This window comes from Gopherus evgoodei, chromosome 1 (genome assembly GCF_007399415.2).
Source record: "Gopherus evgoodei ecotype Sinaloan lineage chromosome 1, rGopEvg1_v1.p, whole genome shotgun sequence".
NCBI lineage: Eukaryota > Metazoa > Chordata > Testudines > Testudinidae > Gopherus > Gopherus evgoodei.
Window position 1 is genome coordinate 109,728,774 of NC_044322.1, and position 19,760 is coordinate 109,748,533.

At 38.9% G+C, this 19,760-nt stretch overlaps 1 protein-coding gene across 1 annotated transcript in view; it reads left to right on the plus strand.

The window, feature by feature from the left end:
- Nucleotides 1-19,760, plus strand: part of ATP11A (ATPase phospholipid transporting 11A) — a 183,812-nt gene that overhangs the window by 141,694 nt on the left and 22,358 nt on the right. The window contains 11 exon segments of the mRNA XM_030568828.1: nucleotides 2,209-2,372; nucleotides 2,686-2,757; nucleotides 4,293-4,366; nucleotides 4,684-4,787; nucleotides 9,188-9,369; nucleotides 10,657-10,908; nucleotides 12,543-12,717; nucleotides 13,739-13,841; nucleotides 14,102-14,247; nucleotides 16,479-16,538; nucleotides 18,328-18,455. Coding sequence (XP_030424688.1) covers nucleotides 2,209-2,372; nucleotides 2,686-2,757; nucleotides 4,293-4,366; nucleotides 4,684-4,787; nucleotides 9,188-9,369; nucleotides 10,657-10,908; nucleotides 12,543-12,717; nucleotides 13,739-13,841; nucleotides 14,102-14,247; nucleotides 16,479-16,538; nucleotides 18,328-18,455 — 1,460 coding nt within the window.

Consider the following 19,760-nt stretch of genomic DNA (forward strand, 5'->3'; position numbering starts at 1 on the left):
ACCAGAGAGCACAGCCACTCCATGTCAGATCCCACAGAAATGATGAGCTGCATGCTATTCTAGGGGGTGCCCCTGCAACAACCCCACCCGTTGCTTCCCTTCTCCCCCAACCCTCCTGGGCTACCGTGGCAGTGTCCCCCCATTTGTGTGATGAAGTAATAAAGAATGCAGGAATAAGAAACACTGAGTTTTTAGTGAGATAAAATGAGGGGGAGGCAGCCTCCAGCTGCTATGATAGTCCAGGCAGGACATTAAATGGTGGAGGGGAGAAGAGCCCAGCATCCCGCTGCTAAGATAGTCCAGGCAGTACAGAATCTTTTCTTTAGACGTAAAAGGCGTGGGCTGATGGAGCTCAGCCCCCAGTTGCTATGATGACGGTTACCAGCCATTCTGTATCATCTTCCGGGAATGGCCGGAAGTCATTCCTATTTTTACCCAGGCGCCCCCAGCCGACCTCACCTGAGGCCAGCCAGGAGCACTCACAGGATGATGACGAGAACGGCTATCAGTCCTTTTGTACTGTACCGTCTGCCACCAGGGAGGGGAGGGGAGAGGATGCTGTTGTTCAGTGCCGCAGCACCGCGTCTACCAGCAGCATGCAGTAGACATAGGGTGACATTGAAAAAAATCAAGAAACGATTTTTTCCCTTTTTCTTTCACGGGGGGGAGGGGGTAAATTGACGAGATATACCCTGAACCACCCCGGACAATATGTTTGACCCTACAGGCATTGGGAGCTCAGCCAAGAACGCAGATACTTTTTGGAGACTGCAGGGACTGTGGGATAGCTGGAGTCCTCAGTCCCCCACTCCCTCCCTCCATGAGCGTCCATTTGATTCTTTGGCTTTCCGTTACGCATGTCACACAGCACTGTGCTGTGGACTCTGTATCTTAGCCTGGAGATTTTTTTCAAATGCTTTGGCATTTTGTCTTCTGTAACGGAGCTCAGATAGAACAGATTTGTCTCCCCATACAGCGATCAGATCCAGTATCTCCCGTACAGTCCATGCTGGAGCTCTTTTGGGTTTGGGCCTGCATCGCCACCCATGCTGATCAGAGTTCCACGTTGGGCAAACAGGAAATGAAATTCAAAAGTTTGCAGGGCTTTTCCTGTCTACCTGGCTAGTGCATCCGAGTTCAGACTGCTTTCCAGAGCAGTTACAATGGTGCACTGTGGGATACCGCCCAGAGGCCAATACCGTCTATTTGCGACCACACTAACCCTAATCCAACATGGCAATACCGATTTCAGCGCTACTCCTCTCATTGGGGAGGAGTACAGAAACCGGTTTAAAGAGCCCTTTTATATTGATGGTAAGGGCCTCATTGTGTGGACGGGTGCAGGGTTAAATCGGTTTAACGCTGCTAAATTCGGTTTAAATGCGTAGTGTAGACCAGGCCCAAAGGTCCAGACCCAATGCTTTTCTGGCTCTCAGCTTGGATTTAAGACCCCTAAAAACATGCTCTGCTATTGTGCAGTAAACACCTGTCAGAGTTGCAACAGAACAGTCAGAAACTCACCCCTCAGAAAGACCTGGGTGCTGAGAGAAAATGTATCATGTCACTCATGTCCTGTCTACTCCCTACAGGATTATATTCCACAGGCATCTGCCTGAGAATCAGGGCGAGCCTCTCTCTACTCCCCTTACCTTTAGCCTGCTGCCTGCAGGCCATTACCCTGAGAATCATATATAATCTGTGTTCCTTCCCCTGTCCCAGTGACTCCCACAGGAACCTTCCTACAACCTGCACCTATCCATCCTGCTCCTTTTAAGATTACACTTCTGTCTGAGAGTTGCATATGAAATAGGCCATTTCCCTTGATCCAAGAATTCTTACAGGAATCGTCTTACTCCCTGCTGCTCTCCTGAGCTGCTTGCTGGCTTTTAGGAGGACCAGATAATCTTTGAGCTGTCACCTGATCCTGGCTTTATGACATCATTTAGGAAGAAGCTTGATTAGTTGCAGGTAGGGCTAGCTTCCAATTCCCAGTAAAGAATTAGCCACCATGTGAGACTGTATTACCTATCAAAAATATTCATAATTGGTTTTAGGTACAAGCCCAAATCAAATAAGTGGTTCCAATCTCCTACAAAACAGAATAATTTAGAAGGAAGATTAGGTTTTCTTTTATTTTTGTTTTCATTTTTCTTATCCCTTTTCAGAGTAATACTGTATAATGACAATACTTTCCTTTTTATTTATTAGGAGAGAGAGGAGCTATTTTTTCAGGCTCTTTGTCTTTGTCACACTGTTCAAGTGAAAGAGGATGACAATATAGATGGATTAAAGAAAGCTCAATTGTCCAGAAGATCTTGTGTGTATATATCATCATCACCTGATGAAGTTGCTTTAGTTGAAGGAATACAGAGGTATGTGTGTAATTTGATAATTTGTAGGTCTCCAAAATAATTTTGAATATGGATATTCAGTTAATTGAAGCTGAAAATATATTTCAGCAGAGAAATATTATTAAAAGGCAAATTTACAGAATCATATAAACGTGATGTTTACTCTCATGGCTAAGGGTTACTACTGTATGCTGAGAAGAATGAAATCAAAACAGGATATTTCTATTTCAGAAGCTAAAGTTAATTCTTAAGTACTTACAACATGCTAAGCTGCGTAATTATAAATGTATTACTTGTAATCTCTTCTTGTCTGAATTTGCATTTAAATTTACAGGCTTGGTTACACATATTTAAGGCTCAAGGACAACTTTATGGAAATTTTAAATCCAAAAAATGATATTGAGAGGTAAGTGTTGTGGAAATGTGAACTGGTTGGGACTGAGGAAATGAATTTTATCAATAGTGTATACAGCAATTTTTTCTTTCCTTAAATATATTCATTTGTAAACCAAAAACTGTGAGAAATAATAATCCACTTAGTAGAAGAAGGTTAATGCTTTACTGATAGTTATAATTTACAGGAATTCTCATTTTCTGTTTTCACTTACTCTGACAGTTTGAGAAACTATGTAATGGGAAAAATGGGAAAAGAGCAAAAGTATAACAAGATAGTCCAAGGCAAAATGGTGTTTCTGTTGTATAGAAAATTAATATGGCTTCATCTGTTTCCATATTTTTTTAAACAATCCTATTTAATTTAATGGAGAATTATATCCCTGTTGGAAAATCATTTAGATGGTTCAGGTAATTTACAGAAAGGATACTCTACTTTGTTAAATTCTCTGGGACTGTAGAGTAAATTCTGTAGATCCTTTTTTTGAGTACAATTTTCAAAAGCATTTACATCCTGTTAACTTTCTGTGGGATTTAAGTGCTTTTGAAAATGTTAATCTATATTTGTATAGTACCCCATTTGTTTCATTCCTGTTAAGTAATATAGGACTCTGATATTTATAGCTAAATTCGTAAGCAAATGGAGGCATAGTAATAATTTAGCAGTTGAAGTATGGAAGTACTAAAAAATACTTGGAACTTACTCCAGTTTTCATTGCATTTTGCAATCATAAGCCTGATTCAGTTTCCTGCTAGATTTGTACCATTGATTTCAAACAGAAATAGTATTGTGGCCTTATGTAGATGATTTTTTTTTAAAGTCCAGACTGTAATAACATAGAACTGAGTAAATTCTCTGATTAAACAAGTGAAAACAATATGATGTAGTCTGTCTAATGATTAGAGCATTTTTCTTGAGTAAAATATTACAGAGAAGGTCTTTTCAGAGATCAGAACTTGGGTTAAAGATATGTTTATATTGAAAAAAAATTGGGACTCTTTACTTTATTAAAAAAAGTTGTAAAAAGGGACCTGATAAAGTACATTAAATGAATGGTATGGAGAAGGTAGAGGGGAATCATTGGGTCAAGGGAAATATTGATGTTGGGTGGGGATTTATTCAGGTTAGGAGTGTCATTTCCCTTTGGGGAAGACAAGAATATTCAGTGTTATAATAAATTTTAAAAATCCTAAAACATCTGATGGATATAAACCCTCATACTTCAAGACATAAGACAACCTCTAGCCATTGGGGACTAGAAGGAAACTTTCCTTGTGAGTAGTATATTCGATATCCCTGTGTTACAGGGTTTCTTTCATTTTCCTCTGATACTGGCTGCTGTCAGTGACTGGATACTGGACTCCATCATGCAGTCATTATTCAGCCAAAACTCCTGGTCTAGTTGCCAGGGGGCTCACCCATTTTTCCTTTACTGACTGCATCTTACTTTGTTCCATGTGGCAGAACTTACAAATGATTATCTAGGATCAGCTTAGCTATGTGAAAAAACAGGCTTACTTCAAAACTTTTTTTTTTCTCTCTTTCAGGTTTGAATTGTTAGAGATGTTGAGTTTTGATTCTGTAAGGAGGCGAATGAGTGTGATTGTTCGATCAGTGGCAGGTAGAAATATCATATCCTGAATTTGGTTTGCTTTTGGGGGAGGGGCTTAGTGGTTTGTGATCTTTGTCTTGATTTTAAATTCAACTGGGTCTCACCAGAGTGGTGTTTTCTTTATGCTTTGCTCTTTCTGCTCTTTCAGTGATGCTTTGGAATTTTAAGATGGTAACTAGCACTCTCAGAACAATGTATGTCTGAAGAAACTATCTTTAAAGGATTCTTTGCTGCTTTATCTTTAAAGATGTTTAACCTGTTTTTAAAAAAAAAGGTTGAGAAAATAAATTGTAACCATTTGAAACTTTGTATTTTGTCTCTTTTAGGTGATATTTTTCTCTTTTGTAAGGGAGCAGATTCGTCTATATTTCCTAGAGTTACAGAAGGCAAAATAGACCAAATACGATCAAGAGTTGAGCGCAATGCAGTGGTAAGATTAAATATTAAATGGTATTTCCTGGTCCTGCGTTGTGTACCAAAATGGGGAGGGAGGATTCAGGGAGCCTCCACCGCTGTGCCAAACCTGGACGCAGCTACAGTCCTTCTACCCTTCTGAGTGCAAGGATTACTCTTCATCATAGCCCCTGTAGCAGTAGCTGCCAACAAAAGTGAGCCCCCTCTATCCTCTGCACCCTGTCCTCTGAGGGGTGATTTTGCCCCAATGCCTAATAAACACTAAGAACCCCTATTTTGAAAGATATTTACAAGCTAATTATGTGGTGAGACTAATCTAACTAGTAGTTATCTAGAACTAGTTTAATTAGCAGTGTAAGGTGAGGTTTTTAAAAAGTGCTGAGCTTTGGCCTAACTCTTCCCCATTGAAGTCAGTGGTAAAACTCCTATTGAAAATCCCACCCCCACTTTCAGTCTCCATCTGATAGTTTTACTGGCGTTAGATTACTTCACAAGATCTCCTGAGAGAGAAACCATTAGAACATAATTTAGCTGTAAATGTTCTTGTTATGAGGAAGCAATACAACAACATACATTTTTTGCTCACTAAAAAGGAAGTATGAGCTTGCTTGATTCCTTTGGGGAAAATATCCAACTTGGTTACTTGAAAGATAGGATTAGGGGTTATAAATACTTGTCTCATATGCCATTAAAAAAACAACAAAAGCCATTTAAATAAAATATTATTATCTCTTTTAAAATAAGATAGCATCGATTGGCATCAAATACTGAGACTGAAAACAGGTATTACTACAGAAAGTGAAGAAATGTCCATCCATGTTATCTGCTGTTTTAGAGGAAAACTGGATTTCCTCTTTAAAACTCTTTCCCAGAGCACATTACTAAGCTTGACTGTATAAAATAGCTTTCTCCCCTGTGAGAAGGTGGTTGTTCAGAGGTGGAAGAAGCTAATGAAACTGAAAGAGCAATTTAATATACTATATCCATCCAAATTCTGGCAGAGTCTGAGAGAGAATCAAGACCCTCAGCCTCAATATTTCTTCATCCTGGATAATTGCATTTATGACTAATTCTTAAATATAGCAGCTTCTGCAAGAGCATACAGGCAGCAAATTGGCTCACATGCTATGATAAATGATAGGTATCTCATAGGTGTCCTGATGATTGGCCTTTTTGGATTGTGTATAAGTAACTTTGTAGAGAGCTGGTCTGTCTTTATTTTGCTTGATTAATCTTCCATAATAACATTAAATGCCACTTAAAATATATTCCCTCTGACAACATAATTTAACTGGGAAGTAAAACGCTTCCTTATTCTAATATAGTCCATAGTACAAAAGTTTGAACCAACATGAAAGGTCATTGCTGGAATCTAGTCTTAGCAGTCAACTAAACTGAAACAGTTAGATTGAATCATGTTTTCAGTATTGATCTGGTCCTTTCCCTCTCTTTTGAAAGATTACTAAAACTATATTATTCATTTTGTCATGTAGACTTTACTGACTAACATTAAAATAACACTTCATATTCTGTGTCCAGGACAATATACTGTTAGGGAAAATGGAATTCACTTTTTACAAGAAGCAAGATCAATATATCAATATAATCACAAAATTAGTTGCCCAAATTGTAGTGACTGGAAGGAGTAAAATTATTAGAGCCTCATCTCAAGCTAACTTCTTCAAGCAGTGGCTATTAATGTGTTCTGTCTCAAAGTGGAGAACTAAATTGAGAGGTGATTGTAGTTGTTAATTGCTAAATACCAAAAGTACAAAAAATAAAGAGGATTCTATGATCAGTACAAATTTATAATCTAAGTTGATGGGCAAAGCGTTACAGCCACAAACTGCTCAGGCTTTAACCAGGGGAAGATTAGCCTAAAACATTCAGATTAGGAGCTAGGATTTTCTGATTTACTAAAGCAAAGTACAGTAACACCAAGGGCAAGACCTGCTGTCCTTCCATTTACAATTAACTGACTTGCTCTTCCGTCCAAACAAGACAATCCTGTTGATCTAACACAGCAAAAAAAATAAAATTCATTTTCTTCTGTTTATGCATTATGTTCATTTTTAGGTAAAATTCACCTTTGTGCAGAGAGCCAGCATCAAGACCTGTACATGGGTTATGTGGCATTTAATGCATTGGCCTTGTTCTGATCATCTTCACAGGGAGGAATTTCATCCTCTTATGTATATGTTCCCTTCCCAAAATGGAATAATGTTGTTTCCTCTTCAAAAACTGAATTCAGTCATCTTTGACAACTGGGTTCTTGGCACTGGCTCAGATGAGTTAATCACTTTATTAATAAATATTCTTGGCTTTGTTCCTTATGGCTCCTTATGGTCATAATTAAAAAAGAGTACATTGCCCTTCTGATTTATACATAGGCTACCTACCTTCTGTTTCAGTAAATTCTACTCATGGATTAAAATATATAAAGCCAAAATGGTGACAGTGGTAGGTTATGTTATAGAGCAGAATCGTCCGGTAATGCCTGTCAAACTGTAAGAGACCTGTTTATATTTATTTGTCAGTTAGATTCATGGGAAATTCCTTTAAATGTTCAGGTTACATTAAAGGTACTATTTAACAGTACAAAGGGAACTTACAATGATAGTTTGTCATAAATAGCACTATTGTTTCTAAGGATATGTAAACCAGTTCAGATCAAATCTGAAGTAATCCAGACCAAATTAATATACTCAAATCTGTGCTTCCTGGTCATAATCAAGGTAGAAAGTGGAAACACCAAATTACTAGGAGTATGATAATTATTACTCTTGCAGTACTGTTCTGTGGAGAGCAATATCCATATCTCAAGTCTGGAAGTGTTGGTGATCAAGTGAAATTCTGTTGCCTTAAAATTTCCAACTCATTTTTGGTGATTGTTGCTTGTTTTTATCCTTGGCACTGTGCTCTGCTATTTCAGGGAGTGGGAGGATATGATCTAGGTCAAGGTTCTCAACCTTTTTCTTTCGGAGGACCCCACTAACATGCAAAAACTCCAAGGCCCAGCTGGGGCAGAGGAGGACCTCAGAGCTCTGGGCTTCCACTGCTGAGCCAGAATGGTTTAGAACTTCCACCCCAGTGCGTGCCAGGACTCAGGGCTTCAGCCGTAGGCCTCGGTCAGTCTAATGCCAGCTTTGGTTCATGGACCCCCTGAAACTGCCTCACAATCCCCCAGGGGACTACAGACCCGCAGTTGAGAACCATTGATCTAGCTGTTGTGGGCAGTCATTGGGATGTTTACAGTACTATACATCAGCAGTAGAAGCCACAAGACATTGATCGCCAATACAAAAATATAGTAGTACTCAACCCCTGCAGTAGTGCAGTGTGAAAGTGAATGCATGATATTTACACACAGTGAAATGCTTTACTGCTAGTCCTGAAATTCAGTTGTGGCATTGCAGCAGGGCTCTTTTCCAGTTCCAATATTGAATTGAAATGAAAATGGAATGCTCTCACTCGCTCTCCTGCCTTTTCACTCTGTGATCACCACCCTCTCTAACATGGGCTTCTGTTGTTCTTTCCTTTCTTGGGTCTCCTGCCTCACTGATGTTTTTTCCAGAGTATCATCTTCCCTTCCCTCTCCATTTCTATAAGTGCTGACCAGAATCTGCCATAGGTTCCTTCCTTTTCTCCTTCTACACTTACTCTCTCAGTGATCTTGTTGACTCCTATGATGTCTTATCACCTCTGTGCTGATGTCTGTCAGATCTACCTGTTTATTCCAGACCTCACCCCTTCGTCTAGGTTCATCTATTTTTTCCTCTCATCCTGATATCTTCTCTTGAATGTCGTAGTACTTATTTTAAATTTAAGTATGGAAAAAACTGAATTTTTTATCATTCCCTCAGCACTTCCAATCTTTCTCTGTTTCCCTTGGTAACTCCACTGTCCTCCCCATCTCTCTAACTGGAAATTTAGGCGATTTTTTGGCACTTCCTTATTTCTCTCTTCAACTCTCAGACTGTCCAGCAATCTATAACTGTAATTAACTTTTCTTGCTTTTTTTACCATGTCCCTTAATTGGTTCTTTGTCTCTTTCTGTGTAAAGTTAAAAACATTTGTCACTGAAAGCTTGAGAGAACTCTTGCCCGCATGTTACTTATCCTCTTGACCCTCTCCACCTTGTACTTTGCAATCTGCCTACTCTTAACTGCTGATTGTTCCCACCCACTCATTCCTCAAACTAAAATTACCTCTCTCTGTAATGTATCAAGCACCTTCAGTCATCTTCAAATGTCATAATTGGGCCCTAAACTGATATTGAGGAACCAAAGAGGGACTCTTCACATTAATCATAAATGTTAGATGATATTAATTGCTTCTGTTTTCAGAAATTTTCTTAATGGTGTTTAAGACTTTTATAGTATAAACATTGTTCTTTATTTTTATCATATTGTTTAGGAGGGACTGCGAACATTGTGTGTTGCATATAAAAAGTTCACACGCAAAGAGTATGATAGTGTGTGCAAGCTGCTTCAGAATGCAAAGCTAGCCCTTCATGATCGGGAAAAGAAACTGGCAGAGGCATATGAACAGATAGAGAAAGATCTTATTTTGCTTGGTGCTACAGCTGTTGAGGACCAGTAAGTATGTTGTTTTGACTGTGTTGAATGATGTGATAAATGGGAAGATGTGCCTATTATCAGAGGCATTGAACCAGAGGTGCAATAATTATACCTCCTTTTTTGTATTAGGCACAAATCTCTTTATTTGTATCAATCTCCTACAAATTAGCTAACTACATTCTCAGTTATGCATAATAAATACACAGAAATCAGTATTTTCAGATGTGTTGCAAATTATTACTTTTACTACTATGTTTCTGACTAAGACCTACTACAGATAAAAATGTTAACTATGTCTTATTTCTTTCAGTCATAGACACCATACTAGAATAAAACTTTGAAGCCTAACATGTCGTGAATATTACCCAAATATTTCTATACTCATTTTATTTGAGTCACAAATGGTAATGAACATTTTGGTTTATATCAAAGTCAGCATATTCCTAGAATTGTTAATCAGACTGTACTATATATTCTCACATAGACCATAATTAAGGTTACATGATCTACCTTAATTCTGGCATTTCCTGAGTTTGGAGTGCTTAGCTTTGCAATAATAATGTTCTTTTAATTTGCTTTTTATGGAGTTTATATAAAATCTCTCACTCCATGCAGAAAAATGCATACAAAACTCAGCAAGATTAGGTCTGCTCGGAAAACGTTGCTTTGAGTTCTGCATTTGTCACTAGTTCTGGCTATGACGACTGTGGAGCTCCAGGGGAACAAAAAAACGAATCTCACACTTTTGGGGACAGCACTGATGTGTGACGGTGCTCAGTGGTATTCCTGTGTACCCTTCATCTGCTGGAGGGAAGATCATGGAGAAGCAAGTTTCTGAGATGGGCAGTCTGAGGAAATGAAGGGAGAATCTTTAGGGTTTGTGAGGGGAGCAAAAGATACACTTACTGGGTGCTGTGAGGGGCATGTGTGTGTCTGATATTTATCACCCAGCAACTTAGACATTTCATTTTTTTAACACAACTAATTGAAGATACTGGATGTGTTTTGTGTCTGTACATGCCCTGGAGCTGGTGAGATGAAACATCCTATACTTTAGGAAATAAATATGAAAGCAGAAACCTTTGAGGAACTCGAAAATGGCAAGACACATTACTTATAACGTGCTGATCTTTGTCTTTAAGCATTTTCAGATTCCCAGCTATGATTTTCATCACATTAGAAACTTCTTGTGTCTAAAACTTTTTACTGAAATACTGTTAGTGTCATGGAAACCTTTTAGTCAGGACCCTGAATTCCTCATTTCCAGTCAGTCTATCAATATTTATTGTCAATTGATATCTACAGGCTACAAGAAAAAGCTGCTGACACGATTGAAGCACTCCAGAAAGCTGGCATTAAAGTTTGGGTTCTGACTGGAGACAAAATGGAGACTGCTGCTGCCACATGCTATGCCTGCAAACTCTTCAGAAGAAACACACAGCTACTTGAGCTAACCACAAAGAAAATTGAGGAACAGAGTTTACATGATGTATTGTTTGACCTAAGCAAAACTGTCCTAAAGCACAGTGGCAGCTTAACCAGGGACAACTTCTCCGGGTATGTAGAAAGTTCAGCTTTCAAGCCAAGAAAAGAATTGGTGGGCATTTCACAATTAATTAAATGCTTGTTAGAACAGCAGTGGCAGCAATATACTGTAGCTTAATTTATGTTGCCAGAGTGTGGATTACTCTATAGCAACTAGTACCTCGTGTAGGCTTGTTACGTGCAAAAAATCTTTACGCTCTTCATCTTCTGGCTTGTCATATGACTTGCATTATTTTAAGCATTCCACTGCTAAAATAGATCATGGACAAAGATCATGGTATGAAAAACATATTTTTATTTTTAAAAGATACTGTGAACCAGAGAACATTGAGTTATGCTTGTTGAGTGGCTAAGTGGCAGCTGCAAATGATCTGAGGAAAAGTGGTTGATTTCATCAGTTTGGAATGTAGCATAGGGGGAGAGGATGGTTAGAAAGAAAAATGAGATTTGGAATCAGAAAATAGGTGTAAATGTCTGAATAAAACTTCAAAAGGTTAAAACTAAAATTTTTTTTGTCTGAAAATTTGGGGGAAAAATCAGTTTCTGGGTTTTTTGGACTTAGTAGTATGTGTGTTTGCTTTGTTCTTTTTTTTAATATGAAAACAAATAGCAATTTTACCCTAGTGATAAGTTTGCAATAAAGGGACAGCATCAGTTACCAAGCATGATGTTTTGGCAGAGTATTGCACAGATGTAGGTCTTGTTGCTTGGAGTTGGTCAGTGGTTTTCCCTGGCTCTCACTTCCTAGATATTAATTCTCTCTGTCTCTCTTGTCAAGAGTTTGGGTGTGTTCAGTTACGTATATCTTTTTAAGCTTGTATTGCAAAGGTCCATTATACGAAGACCTTTGCAATGAATATGAATCAAATAATTATTTTTTTAATTTTATTTTAGTTGTAGGGATTCTGTGTGTGTAAGACTAGAATGAATATATTTTATTGTCCATTCAAGCTCATTGGCAGCTCTTAATAAATAGGGTACCTCATTTTCTAGTTAATTCTGACTTAATAGTGTGCTACTTTAATGCTGCTGCTGTTTTCAAGGTGTCACTTGTAGCAAGGTGCTACACCTGTGAGGGAAATTTTTAATATGTCAATAATATGTTATCATGGGGTAGTTAGACGGTCTATTTTTGTCAAAAATAAACAAAAGGTTATGTGTTGGCAGTGGAGACAGAAGGAGGTGTTGGGGGAAAAAATTATTATAAATGTAAATATTTACAGAGTTTTGAAAACGGCTGCATTTCTTTTTCCATTTTTGTTGTAAACATTCCCCTGCAGTGTTGGAAATCCAAACACAATAGCATTATAGTAGTGCATGGAAGTCAAAGCATAAATGAAACAGAATCAATCTAGTTTCTGTCCAAGCTAGGTGGTGAAATGCAAAAGGAAATAAGCAGAATGAGTCAAAAGTAAACTAGAATTTAAAAATAATTTGCTAGGAACAGCATAGAAGGATTTTCACTTCAAATATATTTACCTTGGTAACATCCCTTTTAACGTTGCTTTTTGGTAAATAAATTTCTCGCCTTCTTTTTCCAAATCAGAACTCAATATGTGTGTGTGTGTGTGTGTGTGTGTGTGTGTGTGTGTACATGTATATATTTTTTTACGGTAGCTCTTCACTTGCATTTTTTTCCTCAACAGACTTTCAACTGATATGCAAGATTATGGTTTAATTATTGATGGAGCAGCATTATCATTAATAATGAAACCTAGAGAAGATGGGAGCTCTGATAACTACAGAGAGCACTTTCTTGAAATTTGCAGGAACTGCAGTGCAGTGTTATGCTGTCGAATGGCACCTTTGCAGAAAGCACAGGTTTGTGTTTCATGATCAATTACTTGTTAACTACGCTTCTATGTAAATATTGAAAGTCATTACAGTTTGTGACTTGGTAATTTAAAATGTTGTCTTTCACTTTTCTATCCTATAAAATGGAAGCAAAAAATTAGAAAAAGAATGAGAGGAGAATTTTTGCTAGAAAGCAATTAGGTAATGGCACATTAAAAGAGAACCCTGCTGTGCACCTGATTTTGATTTACGTATAAGATTAATTTGTATGGTTGATACATGCTGGTAAATGAAACGTATTTAATGAACTGATTGCTTCATCTTCTATTCATACTGCATGATACTGTTGGAAGAATGAGTTACCTATAATTGTGGGGTGTTAGTTCTTGTTTATTAAACACTAATAAAATCCAGATAGAATAGATAGATAGATGGTGTAAACTGTTTGAAATACTGTCTAACTCCTGTTTTCTCATTGATATTAGCATAAACATATAAATTTGCTGTAGATATTCCCAGATTAAAAACTCTCTCTTTTACCTGGAGTTCAGTTTGTAAACAATATTAATAACTCCAGGGGAGGAAATTTTAAAGTATGTTAATATTTAAGACATAAAACATGGGAACATAAATATCTTGAATCCCCATATTTTTGTTTTAGTGCTCATGTACAGTACACATCACATTCATGTAGTCTAATTAATGTATTTAGTCACTCTTCTTTTCATCCTGGGGAAGTTTGTATAAGTATTTAGTTTGAATATCAGTTTATTAAAATGATAATGCTTGCTAGTTAAAGTGGATGGATCTGTTCTCCCATATTTGGTCTTCTATATTCAGAAAGATATACAGGACCCTATTATCTTTTGTTCATTGCCAAGTTTGATATTTATTTTGCCAGTCATGGAATAGATCATGAGATTAATATTCAAGAAAACTAGTCTCCTTGAGCAAAAAGAAAAGAAAAGCAACTTTACTGGCTTTGGAAGCATTTGAGAAAGTAAACTTATTTTTTAGTATTTTACTGAAAATGCTAATTCTTTTTCAGATCGTAAAATTGATTAAATTATCAAAGGAACACCCTATCACATTAGCAATTGGTGATGGAGCAAATGATGTCAGTATGATTCTAGAAGCACACGTTGGTATAGGTAAGTATGCGGTCTAGATTTTAATTTAAAAGGAAATAACAGATTTTTTTTTAAAAAAAGAGGTTGTTTCAAAGAATTAATTACCCATTTTCTTAGATAATGCTTCTATTTTATACACTCCAGCTAATTATAAGACATAGTGAAATCTAATAATAATAAATTAACATCACTGCATACCCTGCAACTTTTCGAGTGTTTGTTTGTATGCTTTAAATAATTCGGTAGCATTCTGAACAGGTTCTAACAACTCTTTCTTCTAGGAATCACTGGAAAAGAAGGCCGTCAAGCTGCAAGAAATAGTGACTATGCAATACCTAAATTTAAACATTTGAAAAAAATGTTGCTTGTTCATGGGCATTTTTATTATGTTAGAATATCAGAGCTTGTGCAATACTTCTTTTATAAGGTAGGATAGCATCATGTAATCTGCGACTATGCATATAGTATTAACTAACTATATATAATAGGTATCCTCAACTGTAGAAAATGCTGTTGACTCCTAGGCTACGTCCATACTACCCGCCGTATCGGCGAGTTAAAATCGATTGCTCAGGGATCGATATATCGCGTCTAATCTAGACGCGATATATCGATCCCCGAGCGCGCTTATATCGATTCCGGAACTCCATCAACCCCAACGGAGTTCCGGAATCGACAGGGAGAGCCGCGAATATCGATCCCGCGCGGTGTGAACGGGTGAGTAATCCGATCTTAGATATTCGACTTCAGCTACGTTATTCACGTAGCTGAAGTTGCGTATCTAAGATCGATTTCCCCCCCGTAGTGTGGACCAGCCCCTAGATACAAATCCCCAGGTGGGTTTGCTCATTGTACTCCTGGGGGAATTCTGTGCCACTGCACATGCGCAGAATTTATGTCCCCCGCATATTTCTTTGCTTCCCTGCAGAAAAATGACTTTCTGATGGGGAAGCAAAAGGAAGCCACATGCGGTCATGCGACCCTCCCCAGCAGTGTTTCTGGTGCCCAGGGCAGCCAGCAGAGAGGTAAATCATTGTGGGGCAAGAGGCGGGACTGAGGAAGACCCAATGGGTGGCTCCTACCCTGCACTGGACTCAGGTGCTAGTCCCGGCTGGGCTGGGGAGAACAGGACTTCCTCTTCCCCTGCATGGCATCCGGGGCCGGGTCAGACCAATTCACAGATTTCTCTCCTGGCTACAGGAAATGCTGCAAACTCCTCCTCCTCCCACCACCACCCCGCTTCCTGCACCCATCACTTCTAAGCTGCAAGGGGAGGGATCTCTGTACAGGGAGCTGCTCCCCCATCCACCCAACCCCCATGTATCCAGACCCTCCTACTGAGCCTCCACACACTCAGAACCCCCACTGATGAGCCCCACTCCCTCTGCACCTAGACCACCCTGATGAGCCACCTGGATCTTCACCCCACTAAGCCCCAATCAGTTGTACCTGGATCTTCACCTAACTGAGCCCCACTCCACCAGCATTTGTACCCTCACACCCAGATGTCACCCTGCCCCACTGAGTCCAAACCACCTTCACCTGGACCCCCTGCAGAGTCCCATTACCATTGTACCCATATCCCCCCCCAACAAGCCCCTGTGCATCCAGATCTCCCCCCTTCATCCCCCGCAGCCAGATCCCCCACTGAGCCACCCGCACACAGAACCCTCTCAACCCATACCTGGATTCCCCCACATTAAGCCCCTCCACTCTTGGATCCTGCCTTGCTGATCCTGCCTGCCCACCCACACCTGGTGTACCTGGCATGGGGGGCAGGGCCCTAGGATGTTTCTGGGGCAGGCTGTGTCAGGATTGGGTGCAGCCTCACCGCTGAGTCTGTGTCCCAGGCAGGGGAGGCTGCAGAGTGATTTACCACGTAAGTGCAGCCAGTGGTCTGTGCACCCCAATGCCATGCTGGAGCATCCACGTTTATTTGTCAAATAAAATTCACAAATCTTTGCAGAATTTTAATTGTTTTGACACAGAAATTTTAATTTTTTGGTGCAGAATGCTCTCAGGAGTATCATTGTCACCAAACTCTGAGGCAGGACAGCTTTTATTTGTATGCAGTGTGTGATCGTTAATATGGTTAAAAATAAATTTTTCATTTTGTCTTTAATCTTTATTCCTTTATGTATTCCAGCAGCTCCCTCCTCCCCTACCCCCCACACACCCAAGTTCTAGACTCCATCTACAGTGCCTTTTAAATCAGGTCTGAGGAACAGTGGTTTAAAAGTTAACATAATTGTAACTTAAATCCATTTCTAAGTTCGGTTGACCAGTGTGGATGGAGAAACCCATTTTACTATTTATGTTCAAACTGACTGGCCACAGTATATCAGAAACTAGTTTACCTGAATCCCATTGTTGATATGACCTACTTTCCTCTTCTGTGCCTACTCACTCCTGGGTAGCATCTCATTTCTCTCCAACTTGACAGAGTAGATATAATTTTTATTTCAAAATTGTGTTCATCTGTGCTAATATAAAATAAGAATGTGAATGCCCTATTTCTATAAATCTATCACAGCCTTTTCTGTATTCTGTGTACAGTACAATTAGTATTATACGACATTATAATATACATGGTTATAATAATGCGTGATACATGTTACTGATTGTGCATCACTTGATAACTCTTACTTTGTCTTCCAGAATGTCTGCTTCATTTTTCCTCAGTTTTTATACCAGTTCTTCTGTGGGTTTTCACAACAGGTTAGTCAGGCATTTTAATTTTTCTGCTTATTGTAAAACCTTCTCTTCGGCCTTTTTTAACTAAAAGCACTGGGATGCTGTATAATCTTACTGGACCCAGCAGGCTGAAAAAGCGATTAGTTTAGCTTACAGCTCTCTCTAAAGAAGGCTATTACCTTTGGTTAGCGTGGATTTCAAAAGCTCTCATAACTGTTACTGAAATGAATTTGATGAATTATCAGAAAAGCCACATTATTTTCTGAGTCAGAGACTTAATGGAAAAGACAAAACAGAGAGTTAGCTGTGGAAAGCAAAATCTCCATGGAAAACATGCAGTTCAATCTTTCCATTGATTTTTTGCTCACAGAGCATAGATAGAAGAAAATCTAAAAGGTATGGGTATGAACAAGCAGTTTGTCTTTTGAGGCAGGGGTCAAAGTGCAGAAAGCAGCTGGCCTGATCTGGGGCTCTCTCAGGCTGAGCATGCAGATGCCCATACCATGGAAACAGGGGCAGCTGTAGGCATTTTGCCATCCCAAGCATGGCAGCCTGCCTGCCACCCTCACGGCGACTGGCAGAGCACCCCCAGAGGCTTGCCGCCCCAAGCACGTGCTTGGCGTGCTGTTGCCTGGAGCCGCCCCTGCATGGAGATCAGGGATGGGAGAAGGGAAAATAAACATACTCCAAAATAAAAAAGGAAAGGCATTCTTGAGGGACGGCCAGATCCTCTTTCTTTTATGTTCTTGTTTCTTTGCTCTTCCTCAGCTGTTCTCAGCTATCTAAGTTGTATGGAAGGCTCCTTACCACTCCTCCCATGAAGTGAGGGAGATGAAACAAATTCAGGAACTTGGGGGAAAAGGGGACCGACTGCACCTTTTCCAAAGATTTTCACAGTAAAGCTCCAATGAGTTTAAAAAATTGAGTGTGAAACTATTTTCAATTTTAGGGATGTGCTGAAACCTAGCATTTTGTGAAGCACTCTCTGGCTAATACTAGATGTTAAAGCATGTGTTGATGAACTTTGGCTGCAAAATTTGCCACTCTTTTTCATGAAAAATAACACTACTTTAAAAAAAAGAAAAAAGAGAGAAGTCTTTGTAGTAAGGATTTTCATTACACGTGTTTCAGGGCATAGGCTGATTATGAGGCAGGGTCTGGAAAAAACCCTCACTTTATAGGGGTAAGGAATAGGTTTGTTAATGATGATACATATTATGTACCTAGAATAAGACTCGGAACAGGGAGAAGGGGAGAAAAAAATTGGTTTATGCCCAGTCCCTTGTGCTGTCAATTTGCTGATTTGATCCCCCTATTCAAGCTGTTCTCTAGAGCTGCTTTAGCTTAAACATACTAGGTATAGCCCCACAAGTGACCACTATGTCATCTGAGGATTACTGGACTGTAGCAACACTCTAGCCATTACACTTGAACTCTGCCCTATACTGGGTGGGTAAGAAGAGGGTGGAGTGGAGCTGGCTATACCTGACATCGATTTCCCCCAGCAGGGGAATCAGTTGCCCAGCTAGGGCAGCTTTACAGCCCCTTTGCACAGTTGAAACATTGTGAGGGGTGACGGACTATTGTCAAGTCAAATTTTGATTGACTTGTTTACCCAGAGGAACCTGGGTGAAAACTTATCCTATCTCAAAAACAGTCATCCAAGGATGCTGTGTGGAATTTGTCTTCGTTTTAAGGAACGTGCTTTTGTGTCTCTAAACAAGACGACATTCTCCTGTTAAATCAAGCATAGTATGGTGTATTGTGTTTGAAAATATAACTGGTTAATATAACTCTTTTTTTCCATCTTCAGCCTTTATATGATACTGCGTATCTAACACTATACAATATCAGCTTCACATCTCTTCCTATCCTCTTGTACAGTTTAATGGAACAACATGTCAGTACAGAGATGCTCAAGAGAGAACCTTCACTGTACAGGTAAAGATAATCATTTAGCCCAAAATGTTTGGCTATCCATTTGTAAACAGTCTTTTTTGGAATGTTCCTCTAAAATACTATTAGTGATTCATTACTTCCATTGTGCACGATATAAGAAGTGCAACATCCTTTAGCAATTAGATGCACTGCACCTGAGATGGTACTTCTGGAAATAGTTTGGAAATGACCAGATGTATATAGCATACTATGGCTGTCGATTTAATTGCAGTTAACTCATGCAATTATCTCAAAAATTAATCATGATTGATTGCAGTTTTAGTTGCACAGTTAAACAGAATACCAATTAAAATTTCTTAAATATTCTAGATATTTTCTACCTTTTCAAATATATTGATTTCAGTTACAACACAAAGTAGACACTGCTCACTTTATATTATTTTTTATTACAAATATTTGCACTGTAAAAATGATAAACAAAAGAAACAGTATTTTTCAATTCACCTCATATAATACTGTAGTGCAATCTCTTTATTGTGAAAGTGCAACTTACAAGTTTAGATATTTTTTTTTGTTACCTAACTGCACTCAAAAACAAAACTGTAAAACTTTAGTGCATACAAGTCCACTCAGTCCTACTTCTCATTCAGCCAATCACTAAGACAAACAAGTTTGTTTACGTTTATGGGAGATAATGCTGCCCACTTCTTATTTATAATGTCACCAGAAAGTGAGAACGGGTGTTCACATAGCACTTTTATAGCCAGGATTGCAAGATATATACGTGCCAGATATGCTAAACATTCGTATGCCCCCTTATGCTTCGGCCACCATTCCAGAGGACATGCTTCCATGCTGATGATGCTCATTAAATAAATGCATTAATTAAATTTGGGACTGAACTCCTTGGGGGAGAATTGTATGTTTCCTATTCTGTTTTACCCGCATTCTGCCACATATTTCATGTTATAGTAGTCTTGGATGATGACTCAGCACATGTTCATTTTAAGAACACTTTCACTGCAGATTTTACAAAATGCAGAGAAGGTACCAATGTGAGATTTCTAAAAATAACTACAGAACTCGACACAAGGTTTAAGAATCTGAAGTGCTTTCCAAAATCTGAGAGGGATGAGATGTGGAGCATGCTTTCAGAAGTCTTAAAAGAGCAGCACTCTAATGCGGAAACTACAGAACCTGAACCACTAAAAAAGAAAATCAAACTTTTGCGGGTGGCATTTGACTCTGATGATGAAAATGAACATGTGTTGGTCCACACTATTTTGAATTGTTATCGAGCAGAACCCGTCATCAGCATGGACGCATGTCCTCTGGAATGGTGGTTGA